At 43.6% G+C, this 23,488-nt stretch overlaps 1 protein-coding gene across 1 annotated transcript in view; it reads right to left on the reverse strand.

Moving 5' to 3' along the window:
- Window positions 1-5,383: 5,383 nt before the first annotated feature.
- Window positions 5,384-23,488, reverse strand: part of LOC115098338 (extracellular calcium-sensing receptor-like) — a 36,960-nt gene continuing 18,855 nt past the window's right edge. The window contains exon 5 of the mRNA XM_029614884.1: window positions 5,384-6,306. Within this exon, the coding sequence (XP_029470744.1) occupies window positions 5,384-6,306 (923 nt within the window). The remainder of the gene's footprint in view (window positions 6,307-23,488) is intronic.

The raw sequence follows: 23,488 nt of genomic DNA on the forward strand, positions 1-23,488 counted from the left end.
GTAATGTTCAATCAATTGCACCTCAATAATTACGAAGTTTTTTCCAGGCCACAATTGGTTAAAAGGGGAATGGGACTCCTCATTGTGGCCAAAGCTTCCCTACAGTACGGATGTGCAGAAGAAAAAAATTTGTTTCGATTCGTTTTTCGTTTCTCTGGGACCCAAATATGTTTCATAGGGGGAAAAACCAATTTGTCCATTAGTTTCATTCATTTTTCGCTTGCCATTAAAGTCAATGGGGGAAGTATTTGCAGCCTATTTTTGGCTGCAGAATTGGGGATTTCTTATCAATTCTGATGAAATTTCTGGGGAGTAATCATCAGAACGAGAAAAGAGCTCCAAGGTACTTAGACTGTGGCAAAGTGGCACCAAAATGGCATGAATAGCCTAAGGCACTTTAAAGGGGCAAAGGGGTACCAGGAGTGGCAAGAGTGCTTTAACAGAGGTGCACAGCAGCAGCAAGAGTGTAAAAAACACAACTCAGCTTCAAAAGAGAGCACAGATAACAGTTGCATGAACCCTTGAAGGCCGCACGACAGGCAAAGTGGCAAGACAAGTGGCATCAACATCCTACAGCACAATGAAGGGGGAACATAGCAAACAGAAAGGCTAGCACCAACACAATGAGGAACCATGATAGTGGCAAGAACACCAAAAGGAGTTGAGTGAGTCATCTGGTGTATGGCAACAAGGCAGAGAGGCAGAAAGTTGATAGGGGCAAGACAGGCTGGCAGAGCTGAGGTAGTCCGGTCACTGTGGTTTTGATAGGGGCAAGCAGACTGGAGAAGCTGAGGTAGTCAGGTTGCTATGGTTTTGATAGGGGAAGACAGGCTGGCAGAGTGGAGGTAGTCAGGTCGCTGTGGTGTTGATAGGCTCAGCATGTGGTGCGACTGTCAACTGGGGAGTACTGTCCACCCGACCCATCTTGAAACACGGACCAAGGAGTCTAACACGCGTGCTAGGACCTGAAACATGATGAACTATGCCTGGGTGGGGTGGAGCTGCTGCAAGTGCAGATCTTTGTGGTGCTAGCAAATATTCAAACAAGAGCCCCGGGGAGAGTTCCCTTTCCTTTTTGTAGGAAAGGGCTCCCTAGAATGGGTTTGCCCCTATAGTGTGGTGGTTCCGTTGGCATCAAGTGAGCTCTCGCTGGTCTTTTAAAATCTGGTGGAGGTAACAGATATACAAACGAGAATTTTGAAAGCTGAGGCGGAGGAGGTTTCTATGTGAACAGCGGTTCAACATGGGTCAGTGGGTGTTAAGAGATAGGTGACACCCGGGGAGAGTTCCCTTTCCTTTGCCCAAGAAAGGGCTCCCTGAAATGGGTTTATCCCACCCAGAGTGGGGCACGAGCCTTCAAAGTGTGGCGACATGGAGGAACCCAGCAACACTAACTGCACTAACCACATCCTCTGGCAACAAATTCCAGAGCTTTATAGTGCGTTGAGTGAAAAAGAATTTTCTCCGATTAATCTTAAATGTGCTACTTGCTAACTTCATGGAATGCCCCTAGTCCTTCTATTATTCGAAAGTGTAAATAACCGATTCACATCAACTCGTTCAAGACCTCTCATGATCTTAAAGACCTCTATCATATCCCCCCTCAGCCATCTCTTCTCCAAGCTGAACAGCCCTAACCTCTTCAGCCTTTCCTCATAGGAGAGCTGTTTCATCCCCTTTAACATTTTGGTTGCCCTTCTCTGTACCTTCTCCATCGCAACTATATCTTTTTTGAGATGTAGCGACCAAAATTGTACACAGTATTCAAGATGTGGTCTCACCATGGAGCGATTATAGAGGCATTATGACATTTTCCATTTTATTAACCATTCCCTTCCTAATAATTCCTAACAATCTGTTTGCTTTTTTGACTGCTGAAGCACACTGAGCCGACGATTTTAAAGTATTATCCACTATGATACCTAGATCTTTTTCCTGGGTGATAGCTCCTAATATGGAACCTAACATCGTGTAACTACAGCAGGGGTTATATTTCCCTATATGCAATACCTTGGACTTGTCCACATTAAATTGCATCTGCCATTTGGATGCCCAATCTTCCAGTCTTACAAGGTCATACTGTAATGTATCACAATTCACTTGTGATTTAACTACTCTGAATAATTTTGTATCATCCGCAAATTAGATAACCTCAGTCGTCGTATTCCTTTCCAGATCCTTTATATATATATATATTGAAAAGCACCGGTCCAAGTACAGATCCCTGAGGCACTCCACTGTTTACCCTTTTCCACTGAGAAAATTGACCATTTAATCCTACTCTCTGTTTCCTGTCTTTTAACCAGTTTGTAATCCTCAAAAGGACATCACTTCCTATCCCATGACTTTTTAGTTTTCTTAGAAGCCTCTCATGAGGGACTTTGTCAAACGCCTTCTGAATATCCAAATACACTACATCTACCGGTTCACCTTTATCCACATGTTTATTAAGCCCTTCAAAAAAAATGAAGCAGATTTGTTAGGCAAGACTTCCCTTAGGTAAATCCATGTTGACTGTGTTCCATTAAACCATGTCTTTCTATATGCTCTACGATTTTGATCTTGAGAATAGTTTCCACAATTTTTCCCAGCACTGAAGTCAGGCTCACTGGTCTATAGTTACCCGGATTGCCCCTGGAGCTTTTTTTAAATATTGGGGTTACATTGGCCACCCTCCAGTCTTCAGGTGCAATGGATGATTTTAATGATAGGTTCAACATGGGTCAGCGGGTACTAAGAGATAGGCTACACTGGGAGAGAGTTCCCTTTCCTTTGCGCAGTAAAGGGCTCCCTGGAATGGGTTTGCCCCGAATGTGTGATGGTTCTGTTGGCATCTAGTGAATACCCAGAAGCTATTAACTGTACTTATGCATTTCAGCTGATGACAAAGGAACTTGAAGAGCTCTCAGAAATAAGAAAACTGCTACTCAAGTCCAAATCTACAATATCAACCTATGTTGACTTTATACCCTACAGTGCCTCTGTAAACTATGGGAACATAGAGGATGAACTAGAGTACAACTACCACCAGTTTTCTATAGTACTAGAAACATTAATATTGGCACCTAAGAAAGATTTAGGGAAAATAGTCATATTGTGAAGGTCATGAAAACTTTTGAGCATATGAAATATGCAAGCTCCAAACATCTTAAGTCAGCTTTTTATGTTCTTACATTCCAAATGTGGATGGACAGGCACAGCGTTTGAGGTCAGGCCCTTGTAGGGACATTAAGGCTAGACGGACTGGCACAGCGTTTGAGGTCATGCTCTTGTAGGGACGTAAGGGCTGGATGGACAGGCATAGCATTTGAGGTCAGGCACTTGTAGTGATGAAGGGCTGGACAGTGGACAGACTGGCACAGCGTTTGAGGTCAGGCCCTTGTAGGGACGTAAGGGCTGGACAGTGGACAAACTGGCTCAGCGTTTGTGGTCAGGCTCTTGTAGGGACGTAAGGGCTGGTTAGACAGGCACAGCGTTTAAGGTCAGGCCCTTGTAGGGACGTAAGAGCTAGACGGACTGGCACAGCATTTGAGGTCAGGCATTTGCAGTGATGTAAGGGCTGGACAGTGGACAGACTGGCACAGAGGTTGAGGTCAGGCCCTTGTAGTGGAGGCTAAGACAGAACAAACTAAGCCTCCTAAACCTTCTTCAGCTATTACTTCTTCCATTTCTGATGATGAAAATCCCACATAAGATGATTCTTCATCAGAATCAGAAGCAAACAGTGTCTGTGCAACACTTTCAACGCTAACTCGAGTCTGCTGTTGCACTTCTGCTTTTGGGTCTCGCCTTTTGTCTTGCATGACTCAGCCTCCCCTTCCCTCACCTCCAAAACAACAGGATCAGAAACAGGTGGTGGCAGTGCATCATCTTTAAATTTCATTTTTTTCCGGATGGAACTGACTGCTGCTCCAGAGATTTTAGATTAAAACAGCTCCCTTTTTAACTTTGATGGGGGACTGGCACTGCCTTTGAAGTGCCTCCTCTGCCAGTACCAATCACCCGACCATGTGTACCTTTCCCCGACATCATGGATTTAATGTCACTGCCTACTATGGATTTCAATTAAAAGAATAATTTCTTTATTGGTGAATGAACACCTCTGTACCAATATATGTGAGTGTGGAAAACTAGTACACACACACACACACACACACACACAGTGCAGTTCAGTGCCTTGATGTACACTACAACTGAGACTGCTCTGTGTGCACAAAAAAAAATGAAACTGCAGTGAAAAGACTGGGACTGGAAGCCTGAGCAAGCACAACTCCTAGTGATGCTGCTTCTTGTTTGAAAATACCAACTGCCAGACAGCCACTGCAACTCTCACACTATCTCCACCCACACCACCCATATCTGCCAGCAATCTTCCCCAGAGGGGTAAGATCAGCAGCAACAGCAAAATGCCACTGCTAGCAGATTGTCTCAGTGGGAGAGACAGAGAGACAGTCTGAGTTCAATAAAAAAGAAGTGCAGTTAAAAAAAAAGCCTGGCTGGCACAGCAGCAAAAACGAACAAATATCTTTTTCAATGGAAAATTCTATCAAAGTAGCTAGCAATTGAATACAGATTTGAGACACTCTGACTAGCTCTGAGTAAAGCCACCTTCCCAAACAACTCAGAGAGCTCAAAAGCAACGAGCTTCTCAGTGAAATGCCAAAAATAAAGTGCGTGTCGCGCCATGTGCTTATGGTTTAAATAGTAGAGCAGGAACAGCATCACAGAGCACTGAGAGTGGCGATTGGCTGCATTAGAAAAATGCTTAGCTCTGATAGGTTGCCATTCTGGTCTCCTTGCCAACCTTGTGATCCACTCTATGACAGGACTGTGAGGTCACTTATGCACCTATGCATTGTGGATTGCACATGCGTTGAAAATCAGAGTTAGCATTCCTGCTAATAGCAAGTTCTTTGTGCTAGAATAGGACAGCCCTTCCTAGTGTCAAATCAGGATTCACAATTGCCCAGCTGGTGACATCATAGCCGGTTACTTGTAACAAAATAATGCTAACATCATTAACATAGAAACATAGAAATGACGACAGAAGAAGACCAAACGGCCCATCCAGTCTGCCCAGCAAGCCTTCACACTTTTTTTTTCTCATACTTATCTGTTACTCTTGGCCCTTATTAGTAACTTTTTGGTTCTTGTTACCTTCCACCCCTGCCATTGATGTAGAGAGCAGTGCTGGAGCTGCATCTAAGTGAAGTATATAGCTTAATTGGTTAGGGTTAGTAACTGCCGCAATAAGCAAGCTACTGCTTATTCTTTTTAGCATCTTGGGAAAGTAGATTTGGGGATGCTGCCAAATCTGGAAATATATTTTGAATAATATAATATGAAATTTTCGTTTCAAAATCCATCAGGTGATGCAAACAGCCTATCGCATTTTCCTCTTGCTTATGGCCTGTTTCTTACTAAATGTTGTCACATTGCCAGATCCCCGTGTTAGCAAAATGATGTAACACTTGGGCAGAAATATGCAGGCTAGGACACCAGTGCTGGAAGACAGAATGGCGAATATCTCCACGGCGACCATGTATTTTCCACGTGTGCTCAGGTAGGCTGGTAGGAAGGAGGTCCAGACACTAAGAAACACAGTCATGCTGAAAGCAATCCACTTGGACTCATTGTAGCGATCTGGAAGTTTCCGGGCTTGGAATGCTACCAGGAAACTGATGCCAGCCAGCAGGCTCAGGAATCCCAGCATGCAGTAAAAGGCGATCCGTGAGTTCTCATTGCACTCCAGGAGGATTTTGGCTGGAGTGTCCTTCCAATTGAACTCTGGGAAAGGAGGATACATACATACCCAGGTAAGGCAGATGATGGCCTGAACTGACAAACAGCTCAGGATAATAGTGACTGGGGTTCTGTAACCTAACCACCTTCGGTACATGCTGTCTGGGGACCTGGCCTTGAAAGCCACCACTACCACAGTGGTCTTGGCAAGAATACAGGCCACACAGAAGGAGAAGACTAGGCCGAACGCAGTCTGGCGCAGGGTGCAGCGGAGCTCTATGGGCTTCCCAATGAAAATGAGGGAGCAGAGAGAGCAAAAGATGAGGGAGACTAGGAGGAGGTAGCTGAGGCCTCGGTTGTTGGCCCTCACAATGGGGCTGTGTCTATGTTGGATGAATATCACCAGGAGCAAAGCAGCAATCACTGAGAGGAAAATGGCAGCAGCTCCCAAACAAGCCCCCAAGGTTTCACTGAAAGAAAGGAACTCCACCACTCTCCTGATGCACCGATCTCGCTTCTGGTTGCTCCAGTGGTCATTAGGACACTTGATGCACAAAATGGCATCTGTAAGAATATAAACAATAATTAGTGCTGGTTTCAAATTATAGATTTGTAAAATACATTCATGAATAAAAGAGACTGAAAGGTGAAAAAATCTGACACAATAAATCTGGATTCTTAACTACTGGATCAAAACCAAACTAACCAAAGCAAGTTTCCTAGACTTCAGAATGATTGATTTCAAGATAATTAATGGTTATGCTATGAACGCTTTATGAGGGCTAGGGGGATCTAAGAGATACAGAGCAAAGGAGCACTAAGGGCCTTATTTTCTAAATGTAGCGTTTGCGGTAAGGGATGTTTCGCACGTGAAATGTCCCTTTTCACGTGCGATACCAAAATGGGGGCGGAGTCGGCCCCGGAAGAGGAGGACTCGGGGAGTCACCGGGGCCGACTCCATGAAGCCGCCGTGGATGACGAAAAGGTAAGGCCCTTTTCGCGTCCAAGTTCGCTCCCAATAGCTACACCTCCTATGATGGTGCTATTGGGTGCGAAACCGGCATTGATCGCACCGCGACGGTGCGATCGCTGCCAGTTAGCGCAGGCCCGCCCCCCGTTTCAGCCCCCCGCCCCTCATTCCCTAAAGTATCGCAGGCCTGCGTTACTTTAGAAAATGAGGCCCTAAAAGAGCAATAAATCTTTGAGTCAAGCATGTTAGCAAGGGAACGAGAATAAAGGCACCCCTGTGGTTCACCAAAGAAGTCAGAGATAAAGCAATAGCAATAAAAATGACATTGAGAAAATACAGAAGGAGGACAGACAATATTATGAATGAAACAAGGGTAGGCAGGATAGATAGTTTGACTGACAAAGGTTCAAACAGTGGAGTATATTGCTTAATCAGTAAAGGCAGAGGATAAAACTTTCTTTAGATAAGTAGTCTCTTCCCAGGTTTTCACTGCACAGGGGGTCTGCTGGATCTAAAGATCTGTTCCTAAGCAAGAAAGGAAGATACACTTCTAGGTCTTTGGAGATCAAAAGTTGGACTCTAGCAGATAACTCTTCACACATTCAATTGGTTTTCCAACAATTACATTTATATAAAATTCGATTTCTTCAGTGGAGATAATCCCTGCACAATGTACATTTACATGGATGAATCTGGTTATTCCATTTGCGCACTTAGCAGTGATACATTCAGGATCCTTCTGCTTCTCTTTTGCAGGTTCTCCTAAATAGTTAACACTAGGAGTTCCTTTATCTTCCAGATACCCCCCAAGTACTCGACTTCCAATAGCTCTGTTCTGCTGCATTGCAGTTTCTTCTCCTTGTTTTTCCTTAGGTTGAGTACCATGTGGGTGGATTCTCTCCTGCTTTAAGTTAATTTCTTTTTTTCTTTCAATTTATACTTTATTCAATTTCTTAATATATTTACAATGAGAAAGAAATAACAGGTAAAATTTTGGAAGAAACAAACCAAACTTTTACAAACTAAAATAGAAAGAAATTTCATTTTATGTTTTACCAATTTTTAAGTCCACAATCTGGGAAGCCGTCAAATAAAGAAAAATTCTTTAGGAAAATTCAAACAATTTGAATAATTAGAGCTATTTTTCATTTAGACCAAATACATTATCCAATAAAGCTGTTATACTTCCCTCATCCACCCTTATCTAAAAAAAAAACTTCTAAATGTGCTGGGTCAAGAAAGACAAACTTATTTTTTTGGTATACAATAATACATTTGCAAAGAAATTTGAGAAAGAAGGTGGCTCCTAAGGAAACCACCCTCTGTCTCATTATAAGAAATTGTTTTCTTCTTGACTGCGTAGCCCTTGAGACATCCAGAAAGGCCTGTACTATTTGACCACAAAATTTAAAGCCTCTATTTTTTAAATATTTCTGCATTACCAGATTTTTCTCTTGCTCCAACCCAAAAGCCACAATCAAAGTGGCTCTTGTTTGGATGTCGTCTACAGACGCCTCCAAAAATGATGTTAAATTTGGATTTGTGCAGATAGTAGATCTATTCCCCCTTCAGGTACTTCCCCCACTCTTTTCATATTAGAAATATAATATATCTTGGAGATCAGCAAATCATTCGAAATACCTAAAATTTCTTTTACATATTTCTTAAACAGTTCCTGTGCTGATAAAAACCTTGTAAAAGGAAAATTCAAGAACCGTAGATTTTTATTTCTTAAGCTACTTTCCAAGCCTTCGATTTGCTTATACATTATCAAAGTATCTTTAATAAATGTGGCACCACTTGTCTGCAAAGATGTAATTTGTGCTGTTGAGGCTATCCCTGCTTGTTCCATATGTTCAATACGTTTTCCATACTCCTTCAGCGTTTCCTTAGTCTGGGCAAAGAAATTTGTGGATTGGGCCATAGATAGAGATACATTTCTCTCCATCTTGGTAACAGCTCTCCATACATCAAGGAAAGTAATATTGTCAAGTTCCGGTACTGGGGGTATTAACATATCAGTTGCATTCACAGCTGTATTATCTCCACCTTCCACAGTAACAATAGGAGCCTGATCAGATGGTTCATTCGTACTTTCCTTGGTAGATCTTGAATCAATCAGGCTTAGGGTAGTTATAACATCACTAACCCCTTCACTGACTGGTAATATATTGGATAAATGGTCTGGGGGGGGGGGGGGACTAGCTGTCACACCCGATGAAAAGGAGATATCGGAAATGACTTCCCTCGAAGTCTGACTCACCCTTCTCGCTAGATGAAAATCCATAGGACCCTTTACTTCTTTTGCTACAGGTGTAGAAACCGCTAGCTTCATTTTTCTTTTTTTCCCCATCCATTCAGATTTAAAATGGATGATCCTGGAGCAATTCTCCCCAAGGGGCGCGCCCCTTTGGCGTGTGGCTTCGGCAGCGCGCCGGCGGCTGCGCCGCTGCGGCTTGGTTTAAGTAGTCGCAGCTGTCCCTCCCAGATGACATCGAGGGGGAGGGCGGAAGTCAGCTCGCTATCTCCCAGGCTCAGTCCCTTGTGCCCCTCTCCTCTCGGGCAGCTCTTCACAACAAGGCTTCCACTGACCTGGCGCTGCGGCTTGGTTTAAGTAGTCGCAGCTGTCCCTCCCAGATGACGTCGGGGGGGAGGGCGGAAGTCAGCTCGCTATCTCCCAGGCTCAGTCCCTTGTGCCCCTCTCCTCTCGGGCAGCTCTTCACAACAAGGTTTCTCTGCTTTAAGTTAATTTCTAGCCGAGGGGAATTGTGTGTGGCATACAAGAACTCTGACGACTTACATAAAAGGACACTTACAAAAATCCCCCTTCCCTATTGTGTGTGTATATATATATATATATAATTACAATCAATGCTACTCCTGCCGGTTAGGAGGGGAAGCATAGGTTAAAAAGAAGGATACAGACAATATCTAGATTACTAGTTATCCTTATATATGTATTTTTATTTTTCACAGCTCTTCAATCAAAGATATAACATTTTCTTTACTCATATCAACAATAAATTAATTCTATTACAAATTTCTTTCAGATAAGTAACAGAAAACTTTCTCTTAATCTTTTTATTAACCTTTTTCTATTACTCATATAATATAAACCTTTGAACTGATCCTTTGCGTTAGTTTGTCTTTTGGTTCTTTTCTTTTAGGTATGATCAACAAGATTTTCCTTCAGTCTTTTCTTTTCTATTGATGCATCACTATCGGCTGAATTTTCAGTGCCAGCATATGCAAGAACTGGGAGATATGCGCGTGGCTGGGCCGAGTGCATTTTAAAAATGGCCCAGCCACGCATACATCTTCCAGGACGCGCGAAAATGCCGGGTTGTTAAAAAGGGGCAGGCCATGGGTGGGGTCTATTCAGATGAAATAAAGGCCTGATCACATCGCCGCACGATTCTTTTAAAGGCCACCCCTTGTGCATGCAAGTCACCACCCGGGAACCATGCGCATCTTTTAAAATCTACCTTTATGAAGGTAAATATTAAGTTTTTTTTCTTTCTTTATAATTTTATGCAATAAACAAACTTGTTTATGTAAACACTTAGGGGCGGATTTTAAAAGGCATGCTCGCGCCGGCGCGCCTATTTTGCATAGGCCGCCGGCACGCGTAAAGCCCCGGGACGCGCGTAAGACCCGGGGCTTTCGAAAAGGGGCAGGAGGGGGCGTGTCCAGGGGCGTTCCCGAAACAACGCGGCATTTCGAGGGCGGGCCCGGGGGCGTGGTCGAGGCCTCCGGACCAGCCCCCGGGACCGGAGGATGGAGCGGGGCTGCCAGCGACAGGCGTAACTTTGCCGACAAAGGTAGAGGGGGGGTTAGATAGGGCCGGGGGGGGGGATCGCGCAAGTATTTAAAATCTACCCCTTATCTGTTTATTCTTCTTCTATATTTTCTTAAAGTCCTCTTTTCTTCTTGTAGGGTTTGCAGCTACAGCACCTAGAATCTTTTTTTTCTCTTCTGACTTTACTTACTACCTATCTATATCAAAATCAAAAAGAGAAACTATCTCCATTATCGCATATAGTTTTTCTGCCAGCTACATATATCTGTGTGTAACCTAGGTGTATGTGTTATATGTAATTACTACTGTTTTCTAACTTAGGGCCTCATTTTCTAAACGGATCGCACACGATAAGGGATGTTTCGCACGCGAAATGTCCCTTATCGCGTGCGATACCAAAATGGGGGTGGAGTCTGCCCCAGAAGAGGAGGAGTCGGGGCGTCCCCGGGGCCGACTCTGCGAAGACGCCACGAACGACGAAAAGGTAAGGCCCTTTTCGCATCCAAGTTCGCGCCCAATAGCTACACCTTCTATGGTGGCGCTATTGGGTGCGAAACCACTGCTGGCTAGCGCAGGCCCGCCCCCCGTTTCGGCCCCCGCCCCTCATTGTCAATAACAATTTTACTTATTCACAGTCTCTCTAAAAAAACTGGCATCAATCTCATGTGGAACAGCTATTTTTTTTAAATTATCTAAATTATTTCTTACATCTGATTACCCACATGCTTATCCTTCTAAAACTTGCCAAATTTGAACTTCTTATATTCATCTAAGCAGAATAGAATCAATGACAATGAGGAGCATTCATGTAGCACTTCCTTCCTCAACAAGTTCTGCTTAGGTTCTGTGTAGTTACTATAACTGTCACTTGGTTTCTAGAGATCTTTAGATTAATGCACAGTGATGTCATGAACGCTTTTTTTTTTTTTTTAATGAACATTAATATCTTTCCACCCTTTTATTTAATGTATTTTCTTTCAACATTTCAGTATTACAGAATTTATGGTCCTTTTCCTTAATTTCTTTCTTTTAATCTGTGCTACACTTTTAAATTCATTTTAGCGCTTTGACTTTTAAAAGTACTATTATGCAGACCTTATCACCTGTACCAGGGAAGCCAATTTGATGTCACACCTAGCTACGGCTTTAGAATTTTTGCCATTGCTATAGCGATTCCTGCTTTTTTGATGCTTATTAGATTCTACCAGTAATCTCAGGGGTGATTGGTATGACCCAACTGTTTAACTATATTTTATTCTTTTTATATTACTAGCATAAAAAATATGTTCTATTGCCTAGACCAACATTTCTTATGGATTACTTTTTTTTCCCCTGTCCAATCAAATCTCTTATTTTCCATAAATTATTCAAAAACTCTCTTTCGATTTTAATTCAAATTTAGAATCCTCTTTAATATTCTTCAAATTCCTTCCAGCCTTATTAAAACTTTTTCTATTAATATAGGAATGTTATAATTTTATACCCTTTTAGTGTTCTTTTTAATAAATGTTTCCTGTCTAGGCTTTTTTTTAATACATTTAAAATAACTAACATTTAAAAATTGGTGCCTATCCAATCCTTAAACTATTCTCATCTGAACACTATTCTTATTCTTTTTCAATTGTTCCTATTTTTGCTTAATTGTTTTTCTTTTTAAGGTTCCTCCTCCTCCTCCAGGATAACCACTACTCTGGTGAGGTCATTACTGACCTCACCAGGACCTCACCAGGACAGGACCTCACCAGGACAGGACAGGACCTCACCAGGACAGGACCTCACCAGGACCTCACCAGGACATTACTGACCTCACCAGGACAGGTTCAACTGTTTCAGCCCTTCTACTACTGCTTATAATGTCTGCTCTAACTATTTTTTATTTTTTCTTCAGTAATCACCATGTTAAATTGCAAGGGAGAGTAAGCCACCGGCAGTGGCCGGCCTTGAAACACAGCTGACTCCTGCCATTCAGCTGATTCTCCCTGCTCACCTCTCTTCTCCGCCCGACGTCTTTCTTTTTCTTTTTTTTCTAAAATCCATGGCTCTTAGCGACTGTCTCTGTACTAAGTAAATGCGGTCCTAATACCTATTAGTGGCAGCGATACTTGAAGGACACCTTGATGGTGCTCCCTTCACTCCAGACCCACTCCAGCCTTAGGGAATGGTGGCTTCATTGTCCCTTTTTTCTCTCCTCCTTAACCCCTTCTTTCTTTTCTGAAAGCGTAAGTCTCCCGTGGCAATGCGGCAAAAAGCGGCAGCAGGCCCAACCAATGCTGCGTTGGTGCTTTCCTCCAACCGTCTGTTAATTAAAAAAAAAAAAAAAAAATCATCCCCGCAGCAGCGGTAAGTGGTGGCAGCTAAATGCTCCCTTACCTCTTCTCGGGGTCACTAGCCTCCTGTTTCTCTTCCTTAGACCCGATCCCAGTGACTGCAGCCCTTAAAAGTGCCGTGACAGCGTTCTCTTCAAAACTAGACCTGCCCCTAGCAATGACTCAGCCTCTCTTTTGTTCCCTGCAGCCTCCACTCAGCCAGGGTGCACAAAAACATGCCCCGACAGCAACTCTGACCACTAGCATTGGGAGAAATTGCAACAACTTCCTCTCTCTCTTTCTTTCTTTTTTTTTTTTTTACAGCAGCAGCAAACAACTCCAGACCTCAGGGCCCCCAACAACAGCAGCAACCCGCCAGCTCTCCATATCTGCAAGACCCCACTTCACGCTATACCCGGTCCCCTCAATGCTCAGGTGTCTTCTCTGGTATTATGTATTTACTTATTTATTTTAAGGCCTATTTACATGGGGTACCAGCTCTTGCCTTGCTCCATTACTGTACTTATTTGGCGATGACTCCCTTCCTCCCAATCTTTCAATGCCTGATTGGCACTGGATCGCACACTGACTGGAACATTGAAAGTTCTTCTCCTCTGAGAAAATGAATCGTAGCATTCCACTGTGTGGATTCCAGATCTCTTCTGGCCACCTATAAACTAAACTTACTTGAGCTCAACAAGTAGGATTTTCTCCTTTCTTTAAAAAAAAGTTCTAACAGCGAGAGCTATTTTTCATTCTTGGGGAACTCTCACACTTTATTCATGCCCACTACCTTTGCACTTAAGAAAAAAAAAAACTTGGAGAGCTTCAGATTTGCTTTCTTCTCCTTACTCTCCCAAAATAGGAAGAGAGCCTAAAAGCCTTTCTTTGGGCCTGCAGCTACTTCTCTAGCACACAACAGTTCCTAATCTGTCTGTGTGTCTCCAGCAGAGGAAAACTGCTCCCTCTGTTATATTATTTATTTATAACTTCAATTTATAAATCATCTATCCATTCAAGGGTTCTAGGCAGGTATAGAACAGTCAACAACAATTTGCATAAATGTAGCAAAAATAATTAATATAAAAGTAGAATTAAGGGGTAAATTTCAATAGTTCATGCAAATCAGCATATATACACAGAAGGGCATGGGAAAAATGTCACATGATACATTGGAGGTAAACTACAGAAAAAAATCAATAAATACATACGAGTATATTTCTAGATTAAAATAAACCCATACTACATTGGTAACAATAATCTCTGACATGAATAGTTTGTATAGCTGCGTTGGCTGATCTAGAATTTCTTCTTACAACTCACCATAACAAAAATCCAGATCAGATGTCAAGTCAGTAACTCCCTCAATTACCAGACACTGCAAAGAAACACAAAACCTCACCAAAAAAAAAAAATCACTAATAACCTAGATAACAACCCCACCATGTCAAAACAGCACCAACTCACATAATTCAAATAGCATCAATTCCACCTATGAAAAGGCAGCACTGCAAGTATTCAATTGGGCCCTATAGCACCAATACATCTCCTATTACAAAAACAAAACAAGCTGGACTGCTACATATCCATAGCATATGCAACTTAAAGAATGAAGTTTTATAAGGTGTGTGAGATGGCTTCACATTGAAATCTCAGGATCTAAGATAATTCTACATTTTGAACCTGCTGAGATTTGATTACTAATTGAGTTCCCTCAAAGGTGAAGGAAATTGGGATATTTTCAGTTTACAATCTATTTAGTATCAATATCTTAGTTTGCCTACCTATTTTATAAACATATGTGCATATATTTTACATGTAAAAATAATTGAACTTGTGTAAAATCTTGATGTATACATGGAAATAGGTATATTTTAAATTATGCACCCGTATTTGAAATCACCAGTTTGTCAATACGTCCACCAGTTCACCCAGTCCATCTCCAGTTTATTCATACCTCCCTCCTAACAATAGCAGACAGACAAGTCTGATATCAAAACCGCTAGATAATTAGAAGGTTAAAATTATGCAAATAAGTTGCTTGATGCATTTGCATAAAAAAATAGCAACTTACCCACATACCTTTGGCCTCGCACTAAAACACCCCTTTTGTACACAGGTAAATGTGAAACAAAAAATGCATGCATATTTGTGATGTTTATAAAATAGCATGTACATGAATATAAGTCACTTTTGTGCATATATGCTAATTTTACACATGTAAATCCTTTGAAAATTCAATCATAAGGTAGCACATTTTCATACACACATTTTCAGGTTAGCATAATTTTTTTACTCCCAATGCATTAACATACCATTAGCTTACTGTATCCAGAATTGACTTTTTTATTAAAGAAACTGTACACTGAACTTCAGCATACATTTTTTACTTATGTTGTACTATATCACCCCCTAACATTTGGGCCGACACAGTACAGTGCGCTCCGACGAAGCGTACTGTTAACCCGCCATTGGATGCGTGTTTTCCCTTACCCCTTATTCAGTAAGGGGCCGAAAACACGTGTCCAACCCGCCGAACCTAATAGCACCCTCAATATGCAAATGCATGTTGATGACCCTATTAGGTATTCCCGCGCGATTCACAAAGCAAAATGTGCAGCCAAGCCGCACATTTTGCTTTCAGAAATTAGCGCCTACCCAAAGGTAGGCGCTAATTTCTTCGGGCACCGGGAAAGTGCACAGAAAAGCAGTAAAAACTGCTTTTCTGTGCACCCTCTGACTTAATATGGCGATATTAAGTCGGAGGTTCCGAAGGGTAAAAAAAGTAAAAAAAAAAAAAAGAAAAAAAATTGAAGTCGGCCCACGGCTGTCGGGTCGAAAACCGGACGCTCAATTTTGCCGGCGTCCAGTTTCCGAGCCCGTGGCTGTCAGCGGGCTCGAGATCCGACGCCGGCAAAATTGAGCGTTGGCTGTCAAACCCGCTGACAGCCGCCGCTCCAAGCCAAAAGGAGGCGCTAGGGACACTAGCGCGTCCCTAGCGCCTCCTTTTGCCTGTTTCTACCGCCGGGCCTCATTTAAATACAGAATCATGTGCACAGGTGTGTGTCGGGAGTCTCCGTGGACTTTACTGAATCGGCCCGTTTGTATCTCAGGTAATGGAGGGTGAGGTGACTTACACAAGATCATAAGGAGCATCACCAAGATTTGAATTGTGGTTTCCATGGTTCTCAGCTTACTGCTCTAGCCACCAGGCTGCTCCTCCAGGTGGAACACAAACCCTCACCAAATACAAAATAAATGACCACAAATTAGAAACACATCTATGACAACAAAAACTGAATTCTTCTTTGCTCAACCGTCAGCTACCTGCAGCCTATGCTTCCAGCACTTCCAGAGCTGCTAATGTCAGAGCAGTGCTGGAAGTGAAAGCTGTGGGTAGTTTATGCTTCCAGCGTTTGCTCCTCACCAGGAGCAAGAGAGGAGTCTAGGGGGTTGGAGGTAAATGTTGAGATTGCGGATGAGTAGAGGGTGGGGCAGGGAGGCATTTAAAATAATGGGGAGGGACAATCTGTGATCCCCTAAAAATACATTTCTTTCTACTATTGTGGGGATACCTTGTTCTGTGTTCCTTGTCCAGTTCCTTGCCCCATCTGCCCTCATCACAGTTCCTGCTTATTTCTTCCCTTGCTTTTCCTGTTGGTTTTGTCTGTCTTGTCTATCCTGTTTGTCTCAGAATGACTACCTGGATCCTGACCCTAGCCTTGTAGAACTAAAACCCCTAAGTTTACTATTGTACATACAGCAAAATGGATTCTCTGACTTCAATGAAGAGGTGAACTGTATTTCAGAGAGACAGAGCTGCTGAATTTACAACTAGTTGAAGTTGGAACTGAATTATCTGATTGCCAAACAGGCAAACAGATAACAGGAGTCTTGACTTAGCAAACTAACAGGGTCATTCATCAAAATGTGTTAAGGCGTTAATGCTTGTGATAACGCCATAATGCATGCTTTAATGCAATAATGCACGTAATAGTAGCGTGTGGCATGAATGCAAATTTTATAAAGGAGTGGGATTGGGGAGGGGTTTGGGCTGGATTAATGAAAACGAGGGGCTTTATCGCACTGTGTGATAGCATAACACGCTATTGCATGCTTTTAACGCCGGAAATAATTACACCTTTTTCCTGGCATTAAGCTGTGCAAAATGCCCAAAATGGCCATAACGCAATTGGCAATAAAGATTGCAAATTGCATTTTGGGCTTGCGGAGAGGGAGAGGGAGGAAGAGAGGAAGAAGTGAAGGCGGAAGAGGAGTAGAGAGAGAGAGCCTCTGGGGAGGCCTTCACACTGTTTATCACTATAGGAGGGTCAGCTAATAACTCTAGGTGAGGTTTTGGTGGTGATTTAGGGTTTTGGGGCCAGTTTTATATGAAGAGTGAGACGTACAAATTTGACGTCATTTGGAATGAGGAAAGTCTCACAAAGATTCAATTTCTACAATGTTCTCTTGCCCTAGCTTGATGGGCTCTATAGCAGGGTACTATCAAGCTAGGCTGAGAGAACATATAAATCTCATCTTTGTGAGACTTCTCACTCCAAATGACGTCAAACCTTCACTGAGATGTACTGTGCTGTTTGTACGTCTCACTCTGCATGTAAAACTGGCCTCAAAATCCTAAACCACCACCAAACCCTCACCTCGAGTTATTAGCTGGCCCTCCTATAGTGATATAAATAGTTGAATACTGTGAAAGCCTCCCTAGAGGCTCAGGCTCTCTCCCTCTCTTTTTTCTCTCTCTCCCTCCCCCCTTCTAGGAAAGCAAATGCCTGTCTGGCTAATTCTAAAATTATCATAACTACACACCCCTTTTTCTTATTGTGGGTGTTATCCATGCAAAATTATAGCATTTTGAGGAATCTAGGGGATAGAGAGCACAAGCAAGTCTGTGCCTACACGATGAGTCCTTCTAAAAAGGGACTCAGAAAGACAATTTACTGGCTAGTTGTGTACGTGTAAAAGCAGTTTGAAACCTGACAGCATGGCTCAGTTCTGCCTGGAGACGGGACTCTCCAATCACAAAAGGGTTTTTTTCAGACAAGTCAGCTGGTCAGCTCTCTGCCTGATGGTCAAGGGGGGGGGTGTCAAGAAGTCTATTGAAGAAGGTCCCATTCAGAATTTGACTCATGTCACTAAATTAGTATGCATTAAGCCCCCAAATGTGCATACACTGCCTTTTAAAAGTTCTGGGGGGAAAAGGCTTCAGGGCAGCGGCTCATCAGATTCCACTCGCCAGCGAGAAGACGACTGAGACACTGCTCCCTGCCCAACCCTGCAACTGTGCTGACTGACCAGATCCAGTTCCCTGAAGTGGTGTATGGAAGATTTCTCCAGCCCTGCTATTATATCCAAAGAGACACTTGCCAGGGTCTTCCCAAGGAACTAGGCAAGTCCTCTGCCCTCCTTCAGAGGCGAGACCCACAGCTGCCTGAGAGACAGAGGCCACATTCAGAAAAGACTGTCATTTCCCTCACGGCTCGAAAACCAGGGATCTTCAAAGTGGTGAGAAGGGGTTAATTCCTTAGAGAAACATATCTGAAAGGCAACCTACAGAGCCCCTTTTAGATAAGTTAAGGAATATCTAGATAAAATTTGAGAACTGCAGAAGATTATCAGAGAACAGCAAGAGAAGTAAAATTCAGAGGAGACTTCAGAACCGGTTCAGAAATTAGAAAGAGTTCTAAAAACCCAGCAAGAGGAAACAGGAAAAAAATTATCTTTCTGAAAAATTAACTAATAGAAGCACATCTGAAATTAGCCACTGCAGATAGTAAAGAAACTGAGTTACTAAAGTGTCACAAAACAATTAACAATTGGAGTTTCAGGTTTCTGAAAGAGAGGGGCGGATGCAAGATTTAGAGATACAGAGGCTGTCTCTTCAAGAAACCCACCTCACTGAAACTGAGTTGTTAAGGGCTGACAAACATTAACTCATCCACTCTCTGCAGACAAGCTAAACACACAACACATAGCTTGCTGTAACCAGTTACAAGAAGAGAATTTTAAATTAGAAAAGGAAAACCAAGAATTGTTAATCAATTTAAATGAATCCAGGTATCAACTGAAATTGTCTCAAAATATGATTCAGCTATTGAAAGAAAAAACAGCTACAGTTATGCCAAGTCCTGTCTCTCCAAAGCAGTAAATGTAGGCATCAGAATATCCCAGTACCACTCAAAAAAAACCCCTGACCCCACACCTTACTAATGACCGCTGGGGGTGGGAGGAATAATGTCCAGCTGAAAGCCGCAGACAGCTTTTTACCCAAGACTGGGAGATGTTACCAGAACCAAGGGAAAAGCTTAAGGCATGGAGCAAAGCAGAAGTGTAGCCTCTCGCTAGTACAACAGCAAGAGGCACACACCCCTGCCCCCTCTTATGTAGCCTGGGATGAGGAGAAGGGGATGCTCCACCCATTCCCCCAGAAGAGGGGTGGGTCCACCCAGTAAGGGAGGCTAACGGGGCTGGGATCAGAAGCCTCTACACAGACCAGCTTACCACCAGCCAATACTAGAGGGAGCTTCAAAACTCACAAAACAAATTAAACTCCTTCAAACATTAATTACTCCTTTTAAGAAAAATTCTGCTTCAGATATTTTGCAGGACTTGGCAAGGTTGCATGAAATTTTTGAGGTAGTAGGTGCTTACTCTGAAAAAGACCAGATAGCCCAACTCCCATGGAGTTTCAATGAAGAAGCTAGACAACACATAGCTAGCATCCCCCCTAAGGTAAAAGAGTCTCTTGATATCTTTGAGTTTTCCCTTAAAGAGCACTTTGGGACTTACACTTATAATGTTCTGGCAGAGCAAGCTACTTACAACATGAGATGTGGCCCTCAGGAAAGTCCCCAAGCTTTTAGCAACCTCTTAAAGCACACTTTTTTTATGGGGAGCTCTGTGTCAGAAAAGTTGACAAGTTCGCTCTCCAAAACCCCTTTTTTGAGTCTCTTCCCCCAACTCTGTGAAGTCCCTTATATCTCCAAAGGGAGACACGCTTAAGGTTCCTCAGAGAGGAAACAGAGAAGCTACATGTCATTTTCCACAAAGGAAAGACTGCCCCTAGAGAGCAGATTACAGATAAGAAGAAGGAGAAGAGCCAAGTGTCCACCATAAGTTAGATTCCAGAGATATTACATGGGAACTAATTTTCTATCTTCTTATCCTAAGTCTGACAAGACCTGGATGCCTCCTCCCCAAGAGCAATCCCCTGCCCCAGCAACTGATCCAGAAAAGGATGCAGGTGATTCACAGTATCACCAATGGAGTCACAATTGGAGGAGGTGGCAACACTGTAACCAGAGACTGTCTGTGGAGATTCAGCTGGCAGAGCTGATGACCACCATCTAGAAATTCATTGACTAAAAACCAGTGTACCTGCTACATCCAAAAAAGTTCCTCAGGAAAAAACAGAAAAAGTCTGAGGAGCTTAAGAGTGGCACCAGGCCTAGCACACCCCTTGAGGGCCCCAGTAACCAATGGTCCTCAACTAACATGCACTGACTAACCAATCATGTTTTTTCTCCTCAGATCTCTACCGTAAGTGCCCAGGAGCCTTCCTTGTTTGAAACCAGTGATACCAATACCTCTACAGTACCAGGTGACATCCAGCCACATAAGAGCTCTGTGCCCCTTCTGGACTTGGACTGTCAGGAGGCATAAATATTTCTTAGGGGAAATTGAAGGCTCAGGAACTCCGCTACACAATCTCCATACGAATACAAGATGTATTCAGTTGTGACGGTCTTCGAAATATAGGTTACTCAGAGCTTATTTGACAGGCTCTCTGCTTCCTTAGAGAGCAGATCCACCCTGAGAAAAGTCCCATGTGATGTGGACCTAGGGGCCTATGTAGAAATGCCTGTGGAAGTTAGAGGTAAAGCATGGCTCCCCATTCAGATAGGGAAGATGAAAGTGAAGCACCCAGTTCTGATCACTAAGACCCCAGTGAAGAATTCATAATTGGGAATTAATTCCTCATGAGACTATCCCCCATCCTTGATTACACAAATGAAGTCATATGGACTCAGGTCAGGTACCCTCTCTTATATGGAAGAGTGGCTCAAAGGGGGAAGGGGACCCATAGTTCCTGCTCCATAGAGCAGAAGGAGGCTACTCTCAGAATACATTTCTAGATCTCAGCAGACCCCCTCTGTATTAGTACATTGGTACAGACAGGCAGAAGAAGGTGGGGGGGGGGGGAATATGCAATTACTCCCGGCAGTTCATAGATCATTATGCAAAGATCAAAGAGCATCTGGCAAAACTCCTGAGGAAGGAGGAACTCTGGCAGTGGGGATCTGAACAGCAAGCAGCAATGGATGAGTTGAAGGGAATTCTGGGTAAAGCTCCTTGTCTAGCTTATAGGGATGTGAATCGTTTTTCTGACGATTGAAAATATCAGACGATATTTTCAAACTCATCAGAATTCGGGGGGGCCCCCAAACCCGATAGGAAAACCCCCCAAATTTTTTCAAGGGGGTTCTCTTATTGTTTTGGGGGAGGCGGGAAGAAAGGGCACACAAAACCAACCCCCAAACCCACCCTGACCCTTTAAATTTAATTAGTTTGAATCCCCCACCCTCCCGACCCCCCCAAAATTTTTTTAAGGTACCTGGTGGTCCAGCGGGGGTCCCGGGAGCGATCTCCCACTCTCGGGCCGTCGGCTGTCACTAATCAAAATGGCGCTGATGGCCCTTTGCCCTTACCAAGTGACAGGAGCTATCTGTGGCATTGGCCGGCCCCTGTCACATGGTAGGAGCAACGGATGGCTCGTGCCAGTTTTAAAGATGGCGCTGGCCGTCCATTGCTCCTACCATGTGACAGGGGCTGGCCAATGGCACAGATAGCCCCTGTCACATGGTAAGGGCAAAGGGCCATCAGCGCCATTTTGTTTACTGGCAGCTGACGGCCCGAAAGCGAGAGATCACTCCCGGGACCCCCGCTGGACCACCAGGTTCTTTAAGAAAGTTTTGGGGGGGGGGTCAGGAGGGTGGGGGATGCTAAAGAATCAGATTTAAAGAGTCAGGGTGGGTTTTTTGTTTATCAGCTCGGGTGCAGCCGATAGGACCGCAGGAAAAAAATTTCCTGATGGTCCCCGAAACCGAAACCGGTTCCGATTCACATTTCTACTAGCTTATCTGGAAAGTGGGTGGAGTTTCTTCCTGGAATTGGCCTTCACTCCTTCACTCCTGAATGCATGAAGGCTGTCTTTTACCAGAAGCATGATACTACCGGAGAGTCATAGCATATGCCAGTAAAACATAGATTTTTAACTCAAAAGATTCTCTAAAGCTTCAATCTCATTATGTAATATTAAGCTGTCCTTTCTATGTGCCAACTCTGCATTTAATAACAGAAGAACCTGTTATTTTTTCTAACTCTGTATTTTCTTCTCCTGTACAAGTGTAATAAATTTGGTTTCATTCATAAAGGAATTAAACTGAGATATAGACTGATTCACATCATTATCTAATTTCATGATCCTTCTCCATAGATCAACAAGTATTACACTGGATGGGTCTTTATCCTTATCCAGAGAAACCTCCATGGGATTATTCTCAGAATCAGGGACTATAGTCCCAACAGGTCTAGAAATGTTCAGAGCCTGTTGAGAAAGATTTGGGACATCCCCCACTGTGTTCTCCCATTAGGGGAAAGTTGCAACCTTACTTCCTGTGATGTGAATGCTGTTGGTTGAGGGGGAAGCCTATTTGGAGCAGGACTCAAGGAAGCTCCCATAGAGGAACTTCCAGCACAGTTACTGGTGGACAACTCACCCATACGACAAAGATGATTGTCCATCGGGCCTCGAATCATTGCTGGAGCTGGAGAGGATGTAAAGATCTTGGATTTCCTCTTCTTTCCCATCAAGACAAGCCGCACACCCCTTTGGCACACGCAGCTTCGGCAGCACACTGACGCCTCGCACCATAGGCTTTCGGATTTTATTAGGACAGGGGGCCCTCAAAGATGACGCTGGCAACGATGTCTGCCGGAAGGCAGAGCGTCGCCACGGTAACACGAGCAGAGAGCAATCATAGTGGCCCCGATCTTGGATGCAAGTACCTCCTCAGTAAATCTCTTCCCCCCCAAAACATTTATAAAAAGTCACTTATTAGACTCAGCCCCTCCCCTACCCAGCAGGCATACCAAATCCAGCAACCCCCCCCCCTCCCGGATCCAACAGATGCCCCCCCTGGTCTAATAATTGCCACCGAACCTCCCCCCCCCCCCAACATCCCCAACACACCGTATCTTTAAAAAAATCATTGATGACCAGCAAGAGGGCCTGGGGCACCCACTAGCCCCAGGATCATTCATCACCATTTTCCAAAATGGTGCCAACTGACCTTTGCCCCTTCCATTTGAAAAATATTGCCATGTGGTCAGCGTCTTTTTGGAAATTAGTGTCAGGAGAGCCAAGGTTTGGGGGGGGGAGGCACATCCTAAGCTCTTTTGCTGGCCACCAATGAGGGATGTTGGGGGGGTCCGGAGTGGGAGCCTGTTAATCACCAAGTAATTTGAGGGATTGGCATGGTGGGTGTGCCCGGCCTATAATTAATGTGTAAAGGGAGGATGGGGGGGGGGGGGTCTGGGATGGGAGGCATTTATTGGACCAGGGGGCTTCTGGTGGACCCAGAGGGGTTTCTG

This window comes from Rhinatrema bivittatum, chromosome 1 (assembly GCF_901001135.1).
Source record: "Rhinatrema bivittatum chromosome 1, aRhiBiv1.1, whole genome shotgun sequence".
NCBI lineage: Eukaryota > Metazoa > Chordata > Amphibia > Gymnophiona > Rhinatrematidae > Rhinatrema > Rhinatrema bivittatum.